This window comes from Oncorhynchus gorbuscha, linkage group LG15 (assembly GCF_021184085.1).
Source record: "Oncorhynchus gorbuscha isolate QuinsamMale2020 ecotype Even-year linkage group LG15, OgorEven_v1.0, whole genome shotgun sequence".
In the NCBI taxonomy this organism is placed as follows: Eukaryota; Metazoa; Chordata; class Actinopteri; order Salmoniformes; family Salmonidae; genus Oncorhynchus; species Oncorhynchus gorbuscha.
The window spans coordinates 70,786,322-70,800,550 of NC_060187.1; the positions used below are offsets into that span (position 1 = coordinate 70,786,322).

A 14,229-nucleotide genomic window follows, 5' to 3' on the forward strand; every position below is an offset into this window, starting at 1 on the left:
AAACAACAAGAACATTTCCCAGGACCTAGACGTCTGATATGGGCAGAAAGCTTACATTCTTGTTAGTCTAACTGCACTGTCCAATTTACAGTAGCTATTACAGTGGGAAAAAAACGTTCTTGTTTGAAGAGAGTGCACAACAACAAAAAACTTGTATCATGGTAACTGGTTTGATACATTCACCTCTGAAGGTAAATAATGTACTTAACGTTCAATCATCTTGCTCTGATTTGTCCTCCTGAGGGTCCCTGAGATAAAAATGTAGCAAAGTTTTGTTTGATAAAATACATGTTTATATTCAACTGTAGGACCTGGGTTCTACAGTTTGAACCCCTGCTGTGTCTGGCTTCACACCCACCCGGCCATCTAGATGTGTGAAAGTTAGTGTATAAGCTAATAATCCATCATGACATTCCTGGGAGTGTGTAAACTTACATTTTATATTACCATATCATTTTTGTATGTTCTCTATAGTTATGTACTTCAAAATGTATCAATTGACCATTTCGGCACATTTGGGCAGACTTGATACAAAATATTGTCCAGTATTGAAATGCTTCACTGGATCAATCTGAAACATTGCACATACATATATGTATATATTGCACATATAAATTGCGCCCAAACTGCAATAATACATTCAGGCAGGCCTTTCTCTTGCATTTCAAAGATGATGGAACAAAAGAAAACAGAGCAACACATGTTTTTCAAAGTGTTTGCTTTCAAATGGTATCAAGAATATACATATCATTGCTTCAGGTCCTGAGCTACAGGCAGTTAGATTTGGTTATGTCATTTTAGACTAAAAATGGGGAAAAAAAAGGGTCTGATCTTTAAGAGGTTTTAATTAAAGGGTCTGGATACTAATGTAAATGTGACATTTCAGTTTATTTTTAATACATTTTCAAAAATGTCTAAAAACCTGTTTTCGCTTTGTCATTATGGGGTATTGTGTGTAGATTGATGATGGATTTTTTTGTTAAAAAACACTTGGGTGTTGTGAGAACATTTCCGGGAAAAGAGGTGAGTCAACAAGGTCTTTCACCTTCAACAAGAGATGTTTATATTGTACTTCAGATAGAGATCAGCTGTGACTTACATTTGTGTGACTTGTCTGTCTGTCATCTTCAGCTGAAAGAAGGTGAGTCAGTCAGTGTGGATGTCTGTCAGAGATATTGGCCTGGGCTGGGAGGGGGCTGGGTTAAACATGAGATTAGAAGGAAGCAACAGGTGTGTTTTTACTGGAGATACTGACAGGTCACTGTGTCAGTCTGCTAGAGGAGCTTACAGAGTGAGAGACAAAAGAGAGAGTGAGCGGAAGGGAGAGAGAGAGAGAGAGAGAGAGAGAGAGAGAGAGAGAGAGAGAGAGAGAGAGAGAGAGACAGACACAGCCGGGGAGAGACCAGGAGTGTGTGAGAGAAACTGCAAAGGAGAGGCACCGAAATTGAGAATTGGACAGTACCACCAGAGAGACGTGATGGAACCCATTGGTGATGTTCTCCACCTGTTAGTCATCCTGTCCTTGTTGGAGACATGCAATGCCAAAGTGGGAGACTTCAAAGCAGCAGGAGCTACAGCACCAGGAGATATCATCATTGGAGGGCTGTTTGCCATCCATGAGGGAGTAGAGGAATCCGCCAACCTCTCAGCACCCCATGCATCACAGTGTGCCAGGTGAGTGCCAAGATAAGATTTGGTGTTGTAAAGAGAATCCCGAAGATTCTCTCTCTCTCTCTCTCTCTCTCTGTGGGGTGTGTGTGATTCTGTCCGCATGTATGATTAAGTGTTCGTGAGAGAGAGTTGATTTACTCTGACAGGTTGACCACAGACAGTGTGATGATCCAACTACGCCTTATGTACCTTTCACAAACACACACACACACACACACAGGTTCAACATGGACGGGTTCACCCAGGCATTGGCTATGATCCACGCTGTAGAGTCGGCCAACAGATCCCCTGTCCTGACTGCACTAGGGATCTCTCTGGGGTACCGTATCCATGACTCCTGCTCTGATGTCACCACCGCTCTGAGGGCCTCAGCTGACTTCACACAGGTAAAGGCTCTTTAGCCGAAACGTTTGTCAAATCAATCCACAGCAAGTATAGATGAGTGTGTGGCCTGTTTTCATTTGTATAGTTTATCTTCCATTAGCCAGCATCTCATTTAAATGGTGTACATTTTTTACTTCACAGGAGCCCACCACGGACTGTGGGGGAGGGGCCAACACCTCTAACTCTTCTCCGCCGATCATGGCCGTCATTGGGGCCTCTTCCTCTGAGATTTCCATCTCCGTTGCCCAGCAACTCAATCTAGAGCTCATCCCTCAAGTAAGCAGCCAACCCCCACCCCCACAGAGTGACGGTTGATGGACAGTAACAAAATAAATAAAAATAAAGAACTGAGTTGTGTTGAATAAATGAAATAGACAGCAATGATGATACAGATGAATGGCCAAATCAATCCAACAGAATGTAGACAAATTAATTCTCTCTTCAAATCATCACAGATCAGTTACGCCTCCACCGCCATCATCCTGAGTGACAAGAAACGTTTCCCTACTTTCCTGAGGACTGTACCTAGCGACCTGTACCAGACACGGGCCATGGTCCAGTTGCTTAGCGACAGCAAATGGACCTGGGTGGGCGTGGTCACAACAGATGGAGACTACGGCCGTTCTGCCCTGGACAGCTTCTTCTCCCAGGCAACCGCCTCAGGCATCTGTGTGGCCTTCAAGGAGATCCTCCCTAATTCGCTAACCAGGCCTGACGGTGAATCAGCAGTCAGACAAGTCGCCTCCACCCTCCGCCGGAACCCCAATGTCAAGGTGGTGGTGTCATTCGCCAAGCCTACTCAGATGATGTACCTATACCAGGAGCTGAGAGGTCTGGCGTCGGGGCTGGGAGAGAGGGTGTGGGTGGCCAGTGACAGCTGGTCCTCGTCCAAGGAGGTCCTGGGAAAGATGGACCTCCCAGATATTGGTCATGTGGTGGGCTTTACCTTCAAAACAGGGAACCTGGCTCATTTCCATCACTACCTGATGAATCTGAGTGACAGCAATGATGTCATAGGAAACAACTCCTTCCTAAAGGAGTTCTACTCCCTGCCAAACGGGTCGGGAGACCCCAAGGTTGTGTCCTCCCCCACAGCCACAGCAGAAATCCCGTTAAACAACAGCTATGCGAACGTAGTCTTCAATGTGGAGATGGCTGTCAGTGCCATCGCCCATGCAGTGGCTGATATCTGCAGCAAAAAGGACTGCAAGACACCAGGCAATGTCCAACCCTGGCAGGTAGCTAATGCGCAACTCCTCAGGTCTACAACACATCAAACTTTACTTATATACTGTATCTCGTCTATGCTACTTTGTTTACATACTCATCTCATATGTATATACTGTACTCAATACCATCTACTGTATCTTGCCTATGCTGCTCTGTACCATCACTCATTCATATATCTTTATGTACATATTCTTTATCCCCTTACACTTGTGTCTATAAGGTAGTAGTTTTGGAATTGTTAGCTAGATCTGAATATAACAAACATGAGGAACACCTTCCTAAATTTGAGCCGCACCCCCACTTTTGCTCTCAGAAAAGCCTCAATTTCTCAGGGCATGGACACTACAAGGTGTCGAAAGTGGTCTACTGTGATACTGGCCCATGCTGACTCCAATGCTTCCCACAGTTGTGTCAAGTTGGTTGGATGTCCATTGGGTGGTGGACCACTCTTGATACACACAGGAAACTGTTGAGTGTGAAATACCCAGAAACATTGCAGTTCTTGACACCTGGCACATACTACCATATCCCATTCAAAGGCACTTAATAGCAGAAATACACAATCCATGTCTCAATTGTCTCAAGTCTTAAAAATCCTTCTTTAACCTGTCTACTCCCCTTCATCTACACTGATTGAAGTGGATTTAACAAGTGACATGAATAAGCGATCACAGCTTTAATCTGGATTCCATCTGGTCAATCGATGTCATGAAAAGAGCAGGTGTTCTCAATGTTTTGTATACTCAGTGTATTTTGGAAATGGCTTGGGTCTATGGCATGAGAACTTGTATTTCAGGTGCTTGAAGCCCTGAGAGGCAGTCGGTTTGAGCTGGAGGGGAAAAGCTACACGTTTGACCAGAAAGGAGACATCAACATGGGCTATGATGTAACCCTGTGGAGGTCTGTGAGAGGGGTCATCAACATCCATGACGTTGTAGCTGAGTACCATCCAATCAACAACAGCTTCAGCTACACCAGCGGAAACACAACAAATTTCACTAACCTGAGGGTAAGGGTTGAGGGTTAGGGATAGGGTCAAGGTTAGGGTTAGGGATAAGGTTAGGTCTCACTCTCTTTTAGTCTGTTTTCTAGGCTGCCACACAAAGGTTCAAGTACACATCCATATTAACCTGTTATTCCCACTTGACATAGAGACAAACACAAACAATCTACTTTTTCTTCCTCAAAGTGACTAAAGAAAACTAAACATACCTGTTTGAGAGACTTCTCAGCCAAACTGTACAACAAGTAAAGATGGAAATTAAATAACTTCAACTCAATGAAACAATGGGGATTGTTTGAATATGAAAACCACATACCTTCCACACACTGGGAGCACCTGTCTGTTACCACACATTTTTGTTGGATCTCAGTGATGATCTAAAAGCAAAACAAGAACACAAAACCCATAATTACCAGAGCATATTGGTTGAATACTTTGAATACAGCTGGTCTATTGAACATGGTTTTAAATCGAGAGCTAGGTTAAACTGTGTCCAGGGAAACTGGCCGTACATATAAAGCTGTGTTTGAATGCTACTATTAATAGATTTCAGTCACAGTTTTCTTGGGTCAGCCATTTAAATTAGTGCATTGTATCCCAATGCAGGATGTGGTGTCTGTGTGCTCAGCTAGCTGTGAACCTGGGAAGTTCAAGAAGACTGCAGAGGGTCGGCACACCTGCTGCTATGAATGCATCAACTGCACTGAGAACCACTACTCCAACAACACTGGTTAGTTCTCTTGTACTGTCTGTCTATACACACACTCTATCTCTCCTCAGTAAACTAGAGTTGCCCTGTTGTTCACACAATCTTCCTCCATTTCTTCAATATGTTTCCTAAGATTTCCCAACACGGTCCTTATCCAAAACAGTTAGTACTAGGCAACAACAGACATATTTCTAAATGCTAAACAGGTGTTCAAGCACTATCCTCCTTTCCTCTCCAGACATGGACCAGTGTCTCTCTTGTGATACAAAGAGAGAGTGGTCCCTGGAAGGGAGCTCTGGGTGTACCCATAAGACCCTGGAGTTCTTCTCCTGGCAGGATGGTTTCGCGGTGGTGCTGCTGGCGCTGGCGGCCCTGGGCATCGTCCTGGTTCTCCTGGTGGGGGCGCTCTTCCTACACCACCACCGGACCCCCGTTGTGAAGGCTGCCGGGGGGCCTCTCTCCCAGATCATCCTGCTCTCCCTAGTGGGAAGTTTTGTTAGTGCTGTGTTCTTTGTAGGACATCCCAGCAGCCTACAATGTAAGGTATGTACGGTACACACACTTTGGGAAACACTGATGTAATGCAGTGTTCTGTGACGTTGTCTGAATGTACCAGTGTTTTTTTGTAAATTCAGGGTTTATTGTGTGTGTATTGTTCTGAACCTTTTGTACCTTTGTGGTAAGGAATTCAGTTTGTAAACGGAAAGCAAATTTAAGTACAAAGAGAGAATACGGCTGTCTCATTGTCTCATCTCTTCTCATCTCATCTTATTGTCAAGGTGCGTCAGGTGCTGTTTGGACTCAGCTTCACCCTGTGTGTTTCCTGCATCCTGGTCAAGTCCCTGAAGATCCTGCTGGCCTTCCAGCTCAACCCTGACCTGAAGGACGTTCTCCGCCGCCTCTACCAACCCTATGCCATCATCTGTCTCTGCATGGCCCTACAGGTCCTCACCTGCACCCTGTGGCTGGTCCTGCAGAGCCCCCGGGAGAAGGCCACCGTCTTCGCCACCACTGTGCTGAACGAGTGTGACGAGGGCTCCCACGTGGCGTTTGGCGTGATGCTGGGCTACATCGCTGTACTGGCGCTTGTCTGTTTCGCCTGTGCGTTTAAAGGCCGCAAGCTGCCACAGAAGTACAACGAGGCCAGGTTCATCACCTTCAGCATGCTCCTCTACCTCATGTCCTGGGCAATGTTCGTGCCCGTCTATCTGACCACCTCGGGGAAGTACCTGCCAGCAGTGGAGATGGTGGTCATCCTCATCTCCAACTATGGCGTCCTCAGCTGTCATTTCTTCCCCAAGTGCTACGTCATCCTCTTCAGGAAAGAGCACAACACCAAGAGTGCCTTCATGAAGAATGTGTTTGAGTATTCCAGAAAGGGCATTACTGACTCTAGCTCTGTCTCTGAGACTTCAGTCTCTCAGACAGAAGGGAAGTGCATCAGTAACTCTTACTCCATCAGTTCACCTTCCTTCTTCATGTCTACTACACCAATAGAACCAACAGCACCTCAGAACTGTTGGTCCGTTGGCCAGGACATTCAGAGCATTGACCCTGCAACCCATTGCACCGTAGTAGACCATGGAGTGTTTTTCACAGGTCAGCTGACTCGACCACACCATCTGAGGAGAAGCATGAGCCTATGAGTGGAGTGGACCACTGTCTGGAACTTTTACATCTTACAGTACATCACACAGTGTGTCTCTGTGATCCTCTCTTTGGTTTGACCGTTCCCATTTTGCTTAGTCTACTGGCATGTTTTTTACCCAAGTGAGGTTGTGGATTTTACATTCAAGGCAATTTAGGTAACACTTTATTTGACACTGATATGGACATGATAAACAGGCATAAATTCTGTCATACAGTGTCATGTTAATCCAGGGGCGCAATTTTGGTTTTATAAATGGGGGGGACATAATATATATGCACTCCCGGTCAAAAGTTTTCAAACAACTAATCATTCAAGGATTTTTCTTTATTTGTACTGTTTTCTACATTGTAGACTAACAGTGAAAACATCAAAATTATGAAATAACACATTTAATAATTGCATTTCAATGAACAGGTGTGCCTTGTTAAAAGTTAATTTGTGGAATTTGTTTCCTTCTCAATGCGTTTGAGCCAATCAGTTGTGTTGTGACAAGGTAGGAGGGGTATACCGAAGATATCCCTATTTGGTAAAAGAACAAGTACATATTATGGCAAGAACAGCTCTAATAAGCAAAGAGAAACGACAGTCCATCATTACTTTAAGACACAAAGTTCAGTCAACATGGAACATTTCAAGAACTTTGAACGTTTCTTCAAGTGCAGTCGCAAAAACCATCAAGCGCTATGGTGAAACTGGAGAGGACCACCACAGGAATGGAAGACCCAGAGTTACCTCTGCTGCAGAGGATAAGTTCATTAGAGTTACCAGCCTCAGAAATTGCATCCCAAATAAATGTTTCACACAGTTCAAGTAACAGACACATTTCAACATCAACTGTTCAAATGAGACTGTATGAATCATGCCTTCTTGATCTAATTGCTGCAAAGAAACCACTACTACAGGACACCAGTAATAAGAAGAGACTTGCTTGAGCCAAGAAACATGAGCAATGGACATTAGACCGGTGGAAATTTGTCATTTGGTCTGGAGTCCAAATTGGAGATATTTGGTTCCAACCGCCATGTCTTTGTGAGACATAGTGTGGGTGAATGGATGATCTCCACATATTTATTTCCTAATGTAAAGCATGGGGGAGGAGGTATTATGGTCTGGGGTGCTTTGCTGATGACACTGTCAGTGATTAATTTAGAATTGAAGGCACACTTAACCTGCATGGCTACCACAGCATTCTGCAGTGATACGCCATCCCACCTGGTTTGGGGTTAGTGGGACTATCATTTGTTTTTCAACAGCACAATGACCCAACACACCTCCAGGCTGTGTAAGGGCTATTTTACCAAGAAGGAGAGTGATGGTGTGCTGCATCAGATGACATATGTGGGAACTCCTTCAAGACTTATGGAAAAGCATTCCAGGTTAACCTGGTTGAGAGAATGCCAAGAGTGTGCAAAGCTGTGATCAAGGCAAAGGGTGGCTACTTTGAATAATCTCAAATATAAAATATATTTTGATTTGTTTGATACTTTTTTGGTTACTACATAATTCCATATGTGTTATTTCATAGCTACAATGTAGAAAATAGTACAAATAAAGAAAAACCCTTGAATGAGAAGGTATTCGAAAACCTTTGACCGGTTGTGTATATTTTTTTATCCAGTCGGATAAACACTCCAAACAGCCTACCCGACTGCTCGGAGGCATCCTCATGGTCCTAAAGCACACTGTTGTTTGGCTTTGTATTACATTCCAATAATAAAACTGGGGGGCAAATGCAATTTCTGAATGTGAAGGGGACAATGTCCCCGTCCCCCCGTCCCGTCCCCCGTCCCCAGTTAAAAGCCCATGTGTTTATCTATCAATATTTCTATTGGTTCATTTTCTAAGGTATACAGGGCTGATTTATTTGTGAACTGCATATGGTGTCCAAACCCATGTTAATGTGAAATGTTTTAACTGTAAAAATCATGGGGGATGCTGGAATTTGCTATGGGCATACTGTCATGTCGTGTGTTGGATCCCTGAATAGGCAGTTTCTGTACGCGATGTGTACAGTAAACAGCATTCTTCTAGGAGCTGATCCAGCAGGATACATATGAGATATTAAACAACAGGTGGGTCTAATCCTGAACGTTGGTTGATTAAAACTGCATTCCAGCTGGTGTCTAAACCACAAGTTACCACCGACTAAATCTATTACATTAAAATGCCTATTTAGTCTGTTCCATCTGACTGTGCAATCCACTATCTCATCAGCCCAGCCAAGCAATGTATAAACTTGATATCCACTATAAAAAGCATCTAGACATTATCTCAAATTTATTTTAGACTAACATTTAGTTTTCAACAGCGGAGATTTGTTAACCTTGCGGATAAAAAGTCAAACGAAACAAGGTGTGGAACCACAGTGTCCTGACGAGTGAGCACATTTGCTTTGCAAAGCAAAATCGCACCTCATTAGTCCATTGTTATGGATGTATCCAAATAAATGTCACGATAAAACAGCCTTTCAAATGCAAATGCAGCTACTTTGCTGATATTCTTGGTGCACCTTTTGACGTGACTGTTAAGTTATTCGTAGTTGGCTAGCAAGCAATGGATAAGAATGTTGTTTGGCCGGGCGGCCAATTTTAGGAAGGGTCTTGGTGGTTCCAAACTTCTTCCATTTAAAAATGATGGAGGCCATTGTGTTTGTGGCGCCTTCAATGCTGCAGACATTTTTTTGTTACCCTTCCCCAGATCTGTGCCTTGACAAAATCCTGTTTCGGAGCTCTACAGACAATTCCTTCAACCTCATTTCTTGGTTTTTGCTCTGACATGCACTGTCAACTGTGGGACCTTATATAGACAGGTGTGTGCCTTTCCAAATCATGCCCAATCAATTAAATGTAACTTTGATGAGGGAAAAGAAAATCTGGTGTGGGTCGTCTTCAGACAGACAGCTCTCCTAACAAATCACAAGGCAGACATGCCAGAACGGCGTTATTGGGAACCAAAGTTTTCAGGGAAAACATTTACAGTGGTTTTAGTGAAAGTAGTTGATCCAAACTAGCTCCTTGCAAAATGCACTTATTAAAATAACTCTGTGATCTCTATTTTGCTAGCTACTATTTTATTCAAGTGAATAGGGTAGTGAATTAGGTAGTGACAAAGTTCCCCTATGCCAAAAGAGTCTGTTATTGAAACCAGACCCTAGTCACAGCTATTTGGGACTAGCTGAACACCATCTCTAATCTACGTCACTATGTTTTTGTGGTAAAGGAGCCGTTTGCAGACAGGAGAGCACATTTCTGTGCAAACGGATAGGCCCAAATCAAATCAAAATGTATTTGTCACATGCCCCGAATACAACAGGGGTAGACCTTACTGTGAAATGCTTACTTACAAGCCCTTAACCAACAATGCAGTTCAAGAAATAGAGTTAAGAAAATATTTACTAAATAAACTAATGAAAAAAAAGTAACTCAAGATAGTTACATAACAATAACGTGGCAGGTCCTCCTTTTCCTGTAGTCCACAATCATCTCCTTTGTCTTGTTCACGTAGTCCTGTCTGTCTTGACCTGTTGTTTGTCTGCCCCTGTGGTTACAAAACATTGTTACTTCACACAGTCTGCACTTGGGTCTTACTTTGATTCTTGATAAATGGAGGGTGAGGGAGAGCTTTGTACACATCTCTGTGTGTTGATGCAAACCTGCATGCAAACCGACAGACATTCAAAGATTCACACAGATACAGAAATACATCACAAGCCAATGTATTTGAATAAGAAATAGTAACCATATGTATGTTCCATATGTATGTACATTCAGAGGTACAAGGCAAAAACAATATACTCATTGTCTAATATGGGAGGAGAGGGTTGGTTTAGCATGGATAATAGCAGCTCATTGTCGTCTGTCTGCTAGCGTAAGATGATAGCTTCTGGAAAATCTACTGTCATGTAGTTTCTTCTACTCTGAGAATTCCCCATTCTGGACCTGCCTGTCTGGTTATGACACGATAACACCATGAGGAGAGAGACAGTGAGAGAAGGGGTGGAGAAAGAGCGCAAGAGAGGAAGAAAGAGAGTTGGTAGAGTACAGAGAATGTAACAGGTGTCCCTGGGGATAGTGTCTTGTAGAAGCTTTGAGGTTACAGGCAGCATCAAAATGAAACCATGATCTCTGTCAAGAATATCTTTATCAAGAATGGGTGCCCTAATTCATTCAGATGATACCCTCACTAAGTATATAACAGCTAAATATTAGTCAGAAAGAGTTCCACGGCAACTCCGCTTACACCATTCTCACACTTTGAACCCATCTCAACAGACCATAAACTCAATTCCAGTTAACTGACATTGGACAAATACTACACTGAAATAGGATGTGGATGGAATAGTTCTAGTCCCTAACACTCAAGGAAATGATCATCCTTGAGCAGGAAGAGACAGCTTTAACTGAAAGTGTTTATACTTTGCCTTTCTATGACAGCAATCCTGATTCTGGATTCTGGCTAATCAACTTGTTAGTGAGAAAAAGTGACAATGTGTTATACATAGGGATAGTTTGGGTGTTTTTTTATGTGGATCACAACAGTTAGAACAGCAAGGCAAAATATGCAAGCTCTGTAGACCTGCTATCATGATGTGAACAAAGAATATGCTTCCACTGTCAAACATAAAATTACAATAAACAACACCATTTCATTTGATGGGACCAATTTTGAGACACAGTCTGTGCTTGTCTAGCCATGGTAAACAGTGGTGTGAAGTGAAGTTGTCGTTGTTGTTTTACAGTGGTTGTCTCCAATCCTGTGATGTATGACGCTCTCAGGTAGACTTCTACCGGTTTCTTCTCGTGGTTGGGTTAGGTGAAAGGGCAGAAACGGATCAGATGTATAGACAGCAGCCACATACAGAAAGTGTCTTTAGGCATGTGTGTGTGTTTCATAGGAACTGAGCAAGTTCTGTCGAAACCATCATTGCTTTTGTGCAGAAGAATAGACAGATGTCCTGAAGGCAAAATCCACTAAATTCCATCTGACAAGAGGCCTTATGTGTAACAGATAATGTATGTATTTATTTGTCATTATTTTACAGTCAAGTCAAAATTAACCCCACATAGAAGAGCCAGACAACAGTTCCATGAGTAACACAGAGAGGAGTTGTTTAGTCCAGCTTCACACACAGACCTTTCTGGTCCATTGGCATAAAGGAAACAGAACCACAATGGTGGCATGATACGGTAATCACCTAAACTACGGGATTCTGGACAGAATGCCGCAGAAGTCCTTATAGCCTCTGTATCAAGGCCAAAATGAAAACACAAAACAATTCCCAAATGGGGGAGAAATAAATCAACCTAAAACATAAAAATGATATATCATCCAATCGTACCAACATGAGAAATATTAGAAAACTATACACAATTTTTGATGTGCATGACAAAATGTAGCATTAAACTGTTTTACAGTCATAAATAGGGAGAGTTTAGGTGTTTTTGTGTGCAACACAACAGTTAGAACTACAGAGCAACATATGCAAGCTCTGTAGACCTGCTATCATGATGTGAAAAATATACAATAAACAACCGTTTCCTTTGATGGGAGTCATTTTGAAAAGCAGTCTGTCTAGCTGTGGTAAACAGTGGTGTGATGTGAAGTTGTTGTTGTTGTTTAGCTGTAGGTGACTCCAATCCTGTGACGTACTGTATGACGCACTCAGGTGGACTCCTACTAGTTTCTTCTTGTAATCACACTGAGGTTGGGTTAGGTCAGCATTTCCCAAACTCGGTCCTCGGGACCCCAAGCGGTGCTAATTTTGTTTTTTTGCTGTAACACTAAACAGCTGATTCAAATGATCAAGGCTTGATTATTAGTTGATTATTTGAATCAGCTGGGAGTGGAACTGGATCAGCTGCATATACAGTGCCCACATACAGAAAGTGTCTGGAGTTATACGTGCCTTTAGAAAGTATTCATACCCCTTGACTTATTCCACATTTTGTTGTGTTACAGCCTGAATTAAAAATGGATAAAGGTATGTCATTTACATAAGTATTCACACCCCTGAGTCAATACATGTTAGAATCACCTTTGGCAGCGATTATAGCTGTGTGGGTGTTTTTGGACAAGTCTCTGACAGCTTTAAACACCTGGATTGTACAATATTTGCACAACTTTTTATTTATTATTCAAGCTCTGTCAAGTTGGTTGTCGATCATTGCTAGTCAGCCATTATCATGTGTTACCATAGATTCCCAAGATTTAAGTCAAAACTGTAACTGGGTCACTCCGGATCAATGTCATTTTGGTAAGCAACTCCAGTGTATATTTGGCCTTGTGTTTTAGGTTATTGTCCTGCTGAAAGGTGAATTTGTCTCCCAATGTCTGTTGGGAAGCAGACTGAACCAGTTTTTTAATCTAGTAATTTGCCTGTGCTTAGCTCTATTCTGTTTATTTTTACCAACAAATAACTCCCTAGTCATTGCCAATGACAAGCATACCCATAACATGATGCAACAACAACCACCTTGAAAATATGAAGAGTGGTACTTAGTGGTGTTGTGTTGGATTTGCCCCAAACATAATGCTTTGTATAGAGGACAAAGTTAATTTCTTTGCAAACATTTTGTAGTTTTACTTTAGTGCCTTATCGCAAACAGAATGCATGTTTTGGAATAATTGTATCCTGTACACGCTTTCTTTTTTTCACTCTGTCATTTAGGTTAGTATTATTGAGTAGCTACAATGTTGTTGATCCATCCTCAGTTTTCTCCTATAACAGCCATTAAACTTTGTAACTATTTTAAAGTCACCATTGTCCGGAGCGGTTCCTTCATTTTTGGCAAATGAGTTAGGAAAGATGCCTGTGTCTTTGTGGTGACTTTGTGGTGACTTGGTGTATTGATACACCATCCAAAGTGTAATTAATAACTTAATAATTTTACCCATCTACCAATAGGTGCTGTTGTTTGCAAGGCATTGGAAAACCTAATTGGTCTTTGAGGTTAAATGTTTGAAATTCACTGGAACCTTACAGACAATTGTATGTGTGGGGTACAAAGGTAGTGATTAACAAATCTTGTTAAACACTATTAATTCACACAGAGTGAGCCCATGCTTATGCGACTTAAGCAAAATTGTATTCCAGAACTTATTTAGGCTTGCCAGAACAAAAGGGGTTCAATAGTTGACTCAAGACATTGCAGATGATCATTTTTTATACATTTGTAAAACTTTTCTAAAGACATAATTCCACTTTGACATTATGGGGTATTATGTGTGGGCCAGTGACACGAAATCTCAATTTAATCCATTTTAAATTCAGTGTGCAACACTTCAAGGGGTGTAAATACTTTCTGAAGGCACTGTACTTCCAGCAGTCACACATAGGACTAATGCCTCCATGTAGTGTATGCACTCTTACCGCAGACAAAGATGCTCTGATAACAGGGCCAGGACCAGACTTCTAAAATCAGCTGCAGTCAGACTCCCTACTAGTCCCCCTTAAGAACTGTAACAGGCTAGACAAAGTCTATTGTAAGCTCATGTGTGTTTCATTCATAAGAATTGAACAGACAAGTTCCTATGAATTTTAAGACAAAACCCCCAATATTCCAGTCGACAAGAGGCCTTGTG

General features: G+C 42.3%; 1 protein-coding gene across 1 annotated transcript; it reads left to right on the plus strand.

Annotated features, from left to right (window-relative positions):
* The first annotated feature begins 480 nt into the window (after positions 1–480).
* On the plus strand, positions 481–7,051 carry LOC123997542 (G-protein coupled receptor family C group 6 member A-like). The gene is made up of 8 exons (XM_046301899.1): positions 481–1,674; positions 1,892–2,057; positions 2,197–2,331; positions 2,511–3,293; positions 4,082–4,294; positions 4,895–5,018; positions 5,236–5,540; positions 5,777–7,051. The coding sequence occupies exons 1-8, from the start codon at positions 1,160–1,162 to the stop codon at positions 6,641–6,643; spliced, it is 3,108 nt and encodes a 1,035-aa protein (XP_046157855.1). The 5' UTR covers positions 481–1,159; the 3' UTR covers positions 6,644–7,051.
* The last annotated feature ends 7,178 nt before the right edge of the window (positions 7,052–14,229 follow it).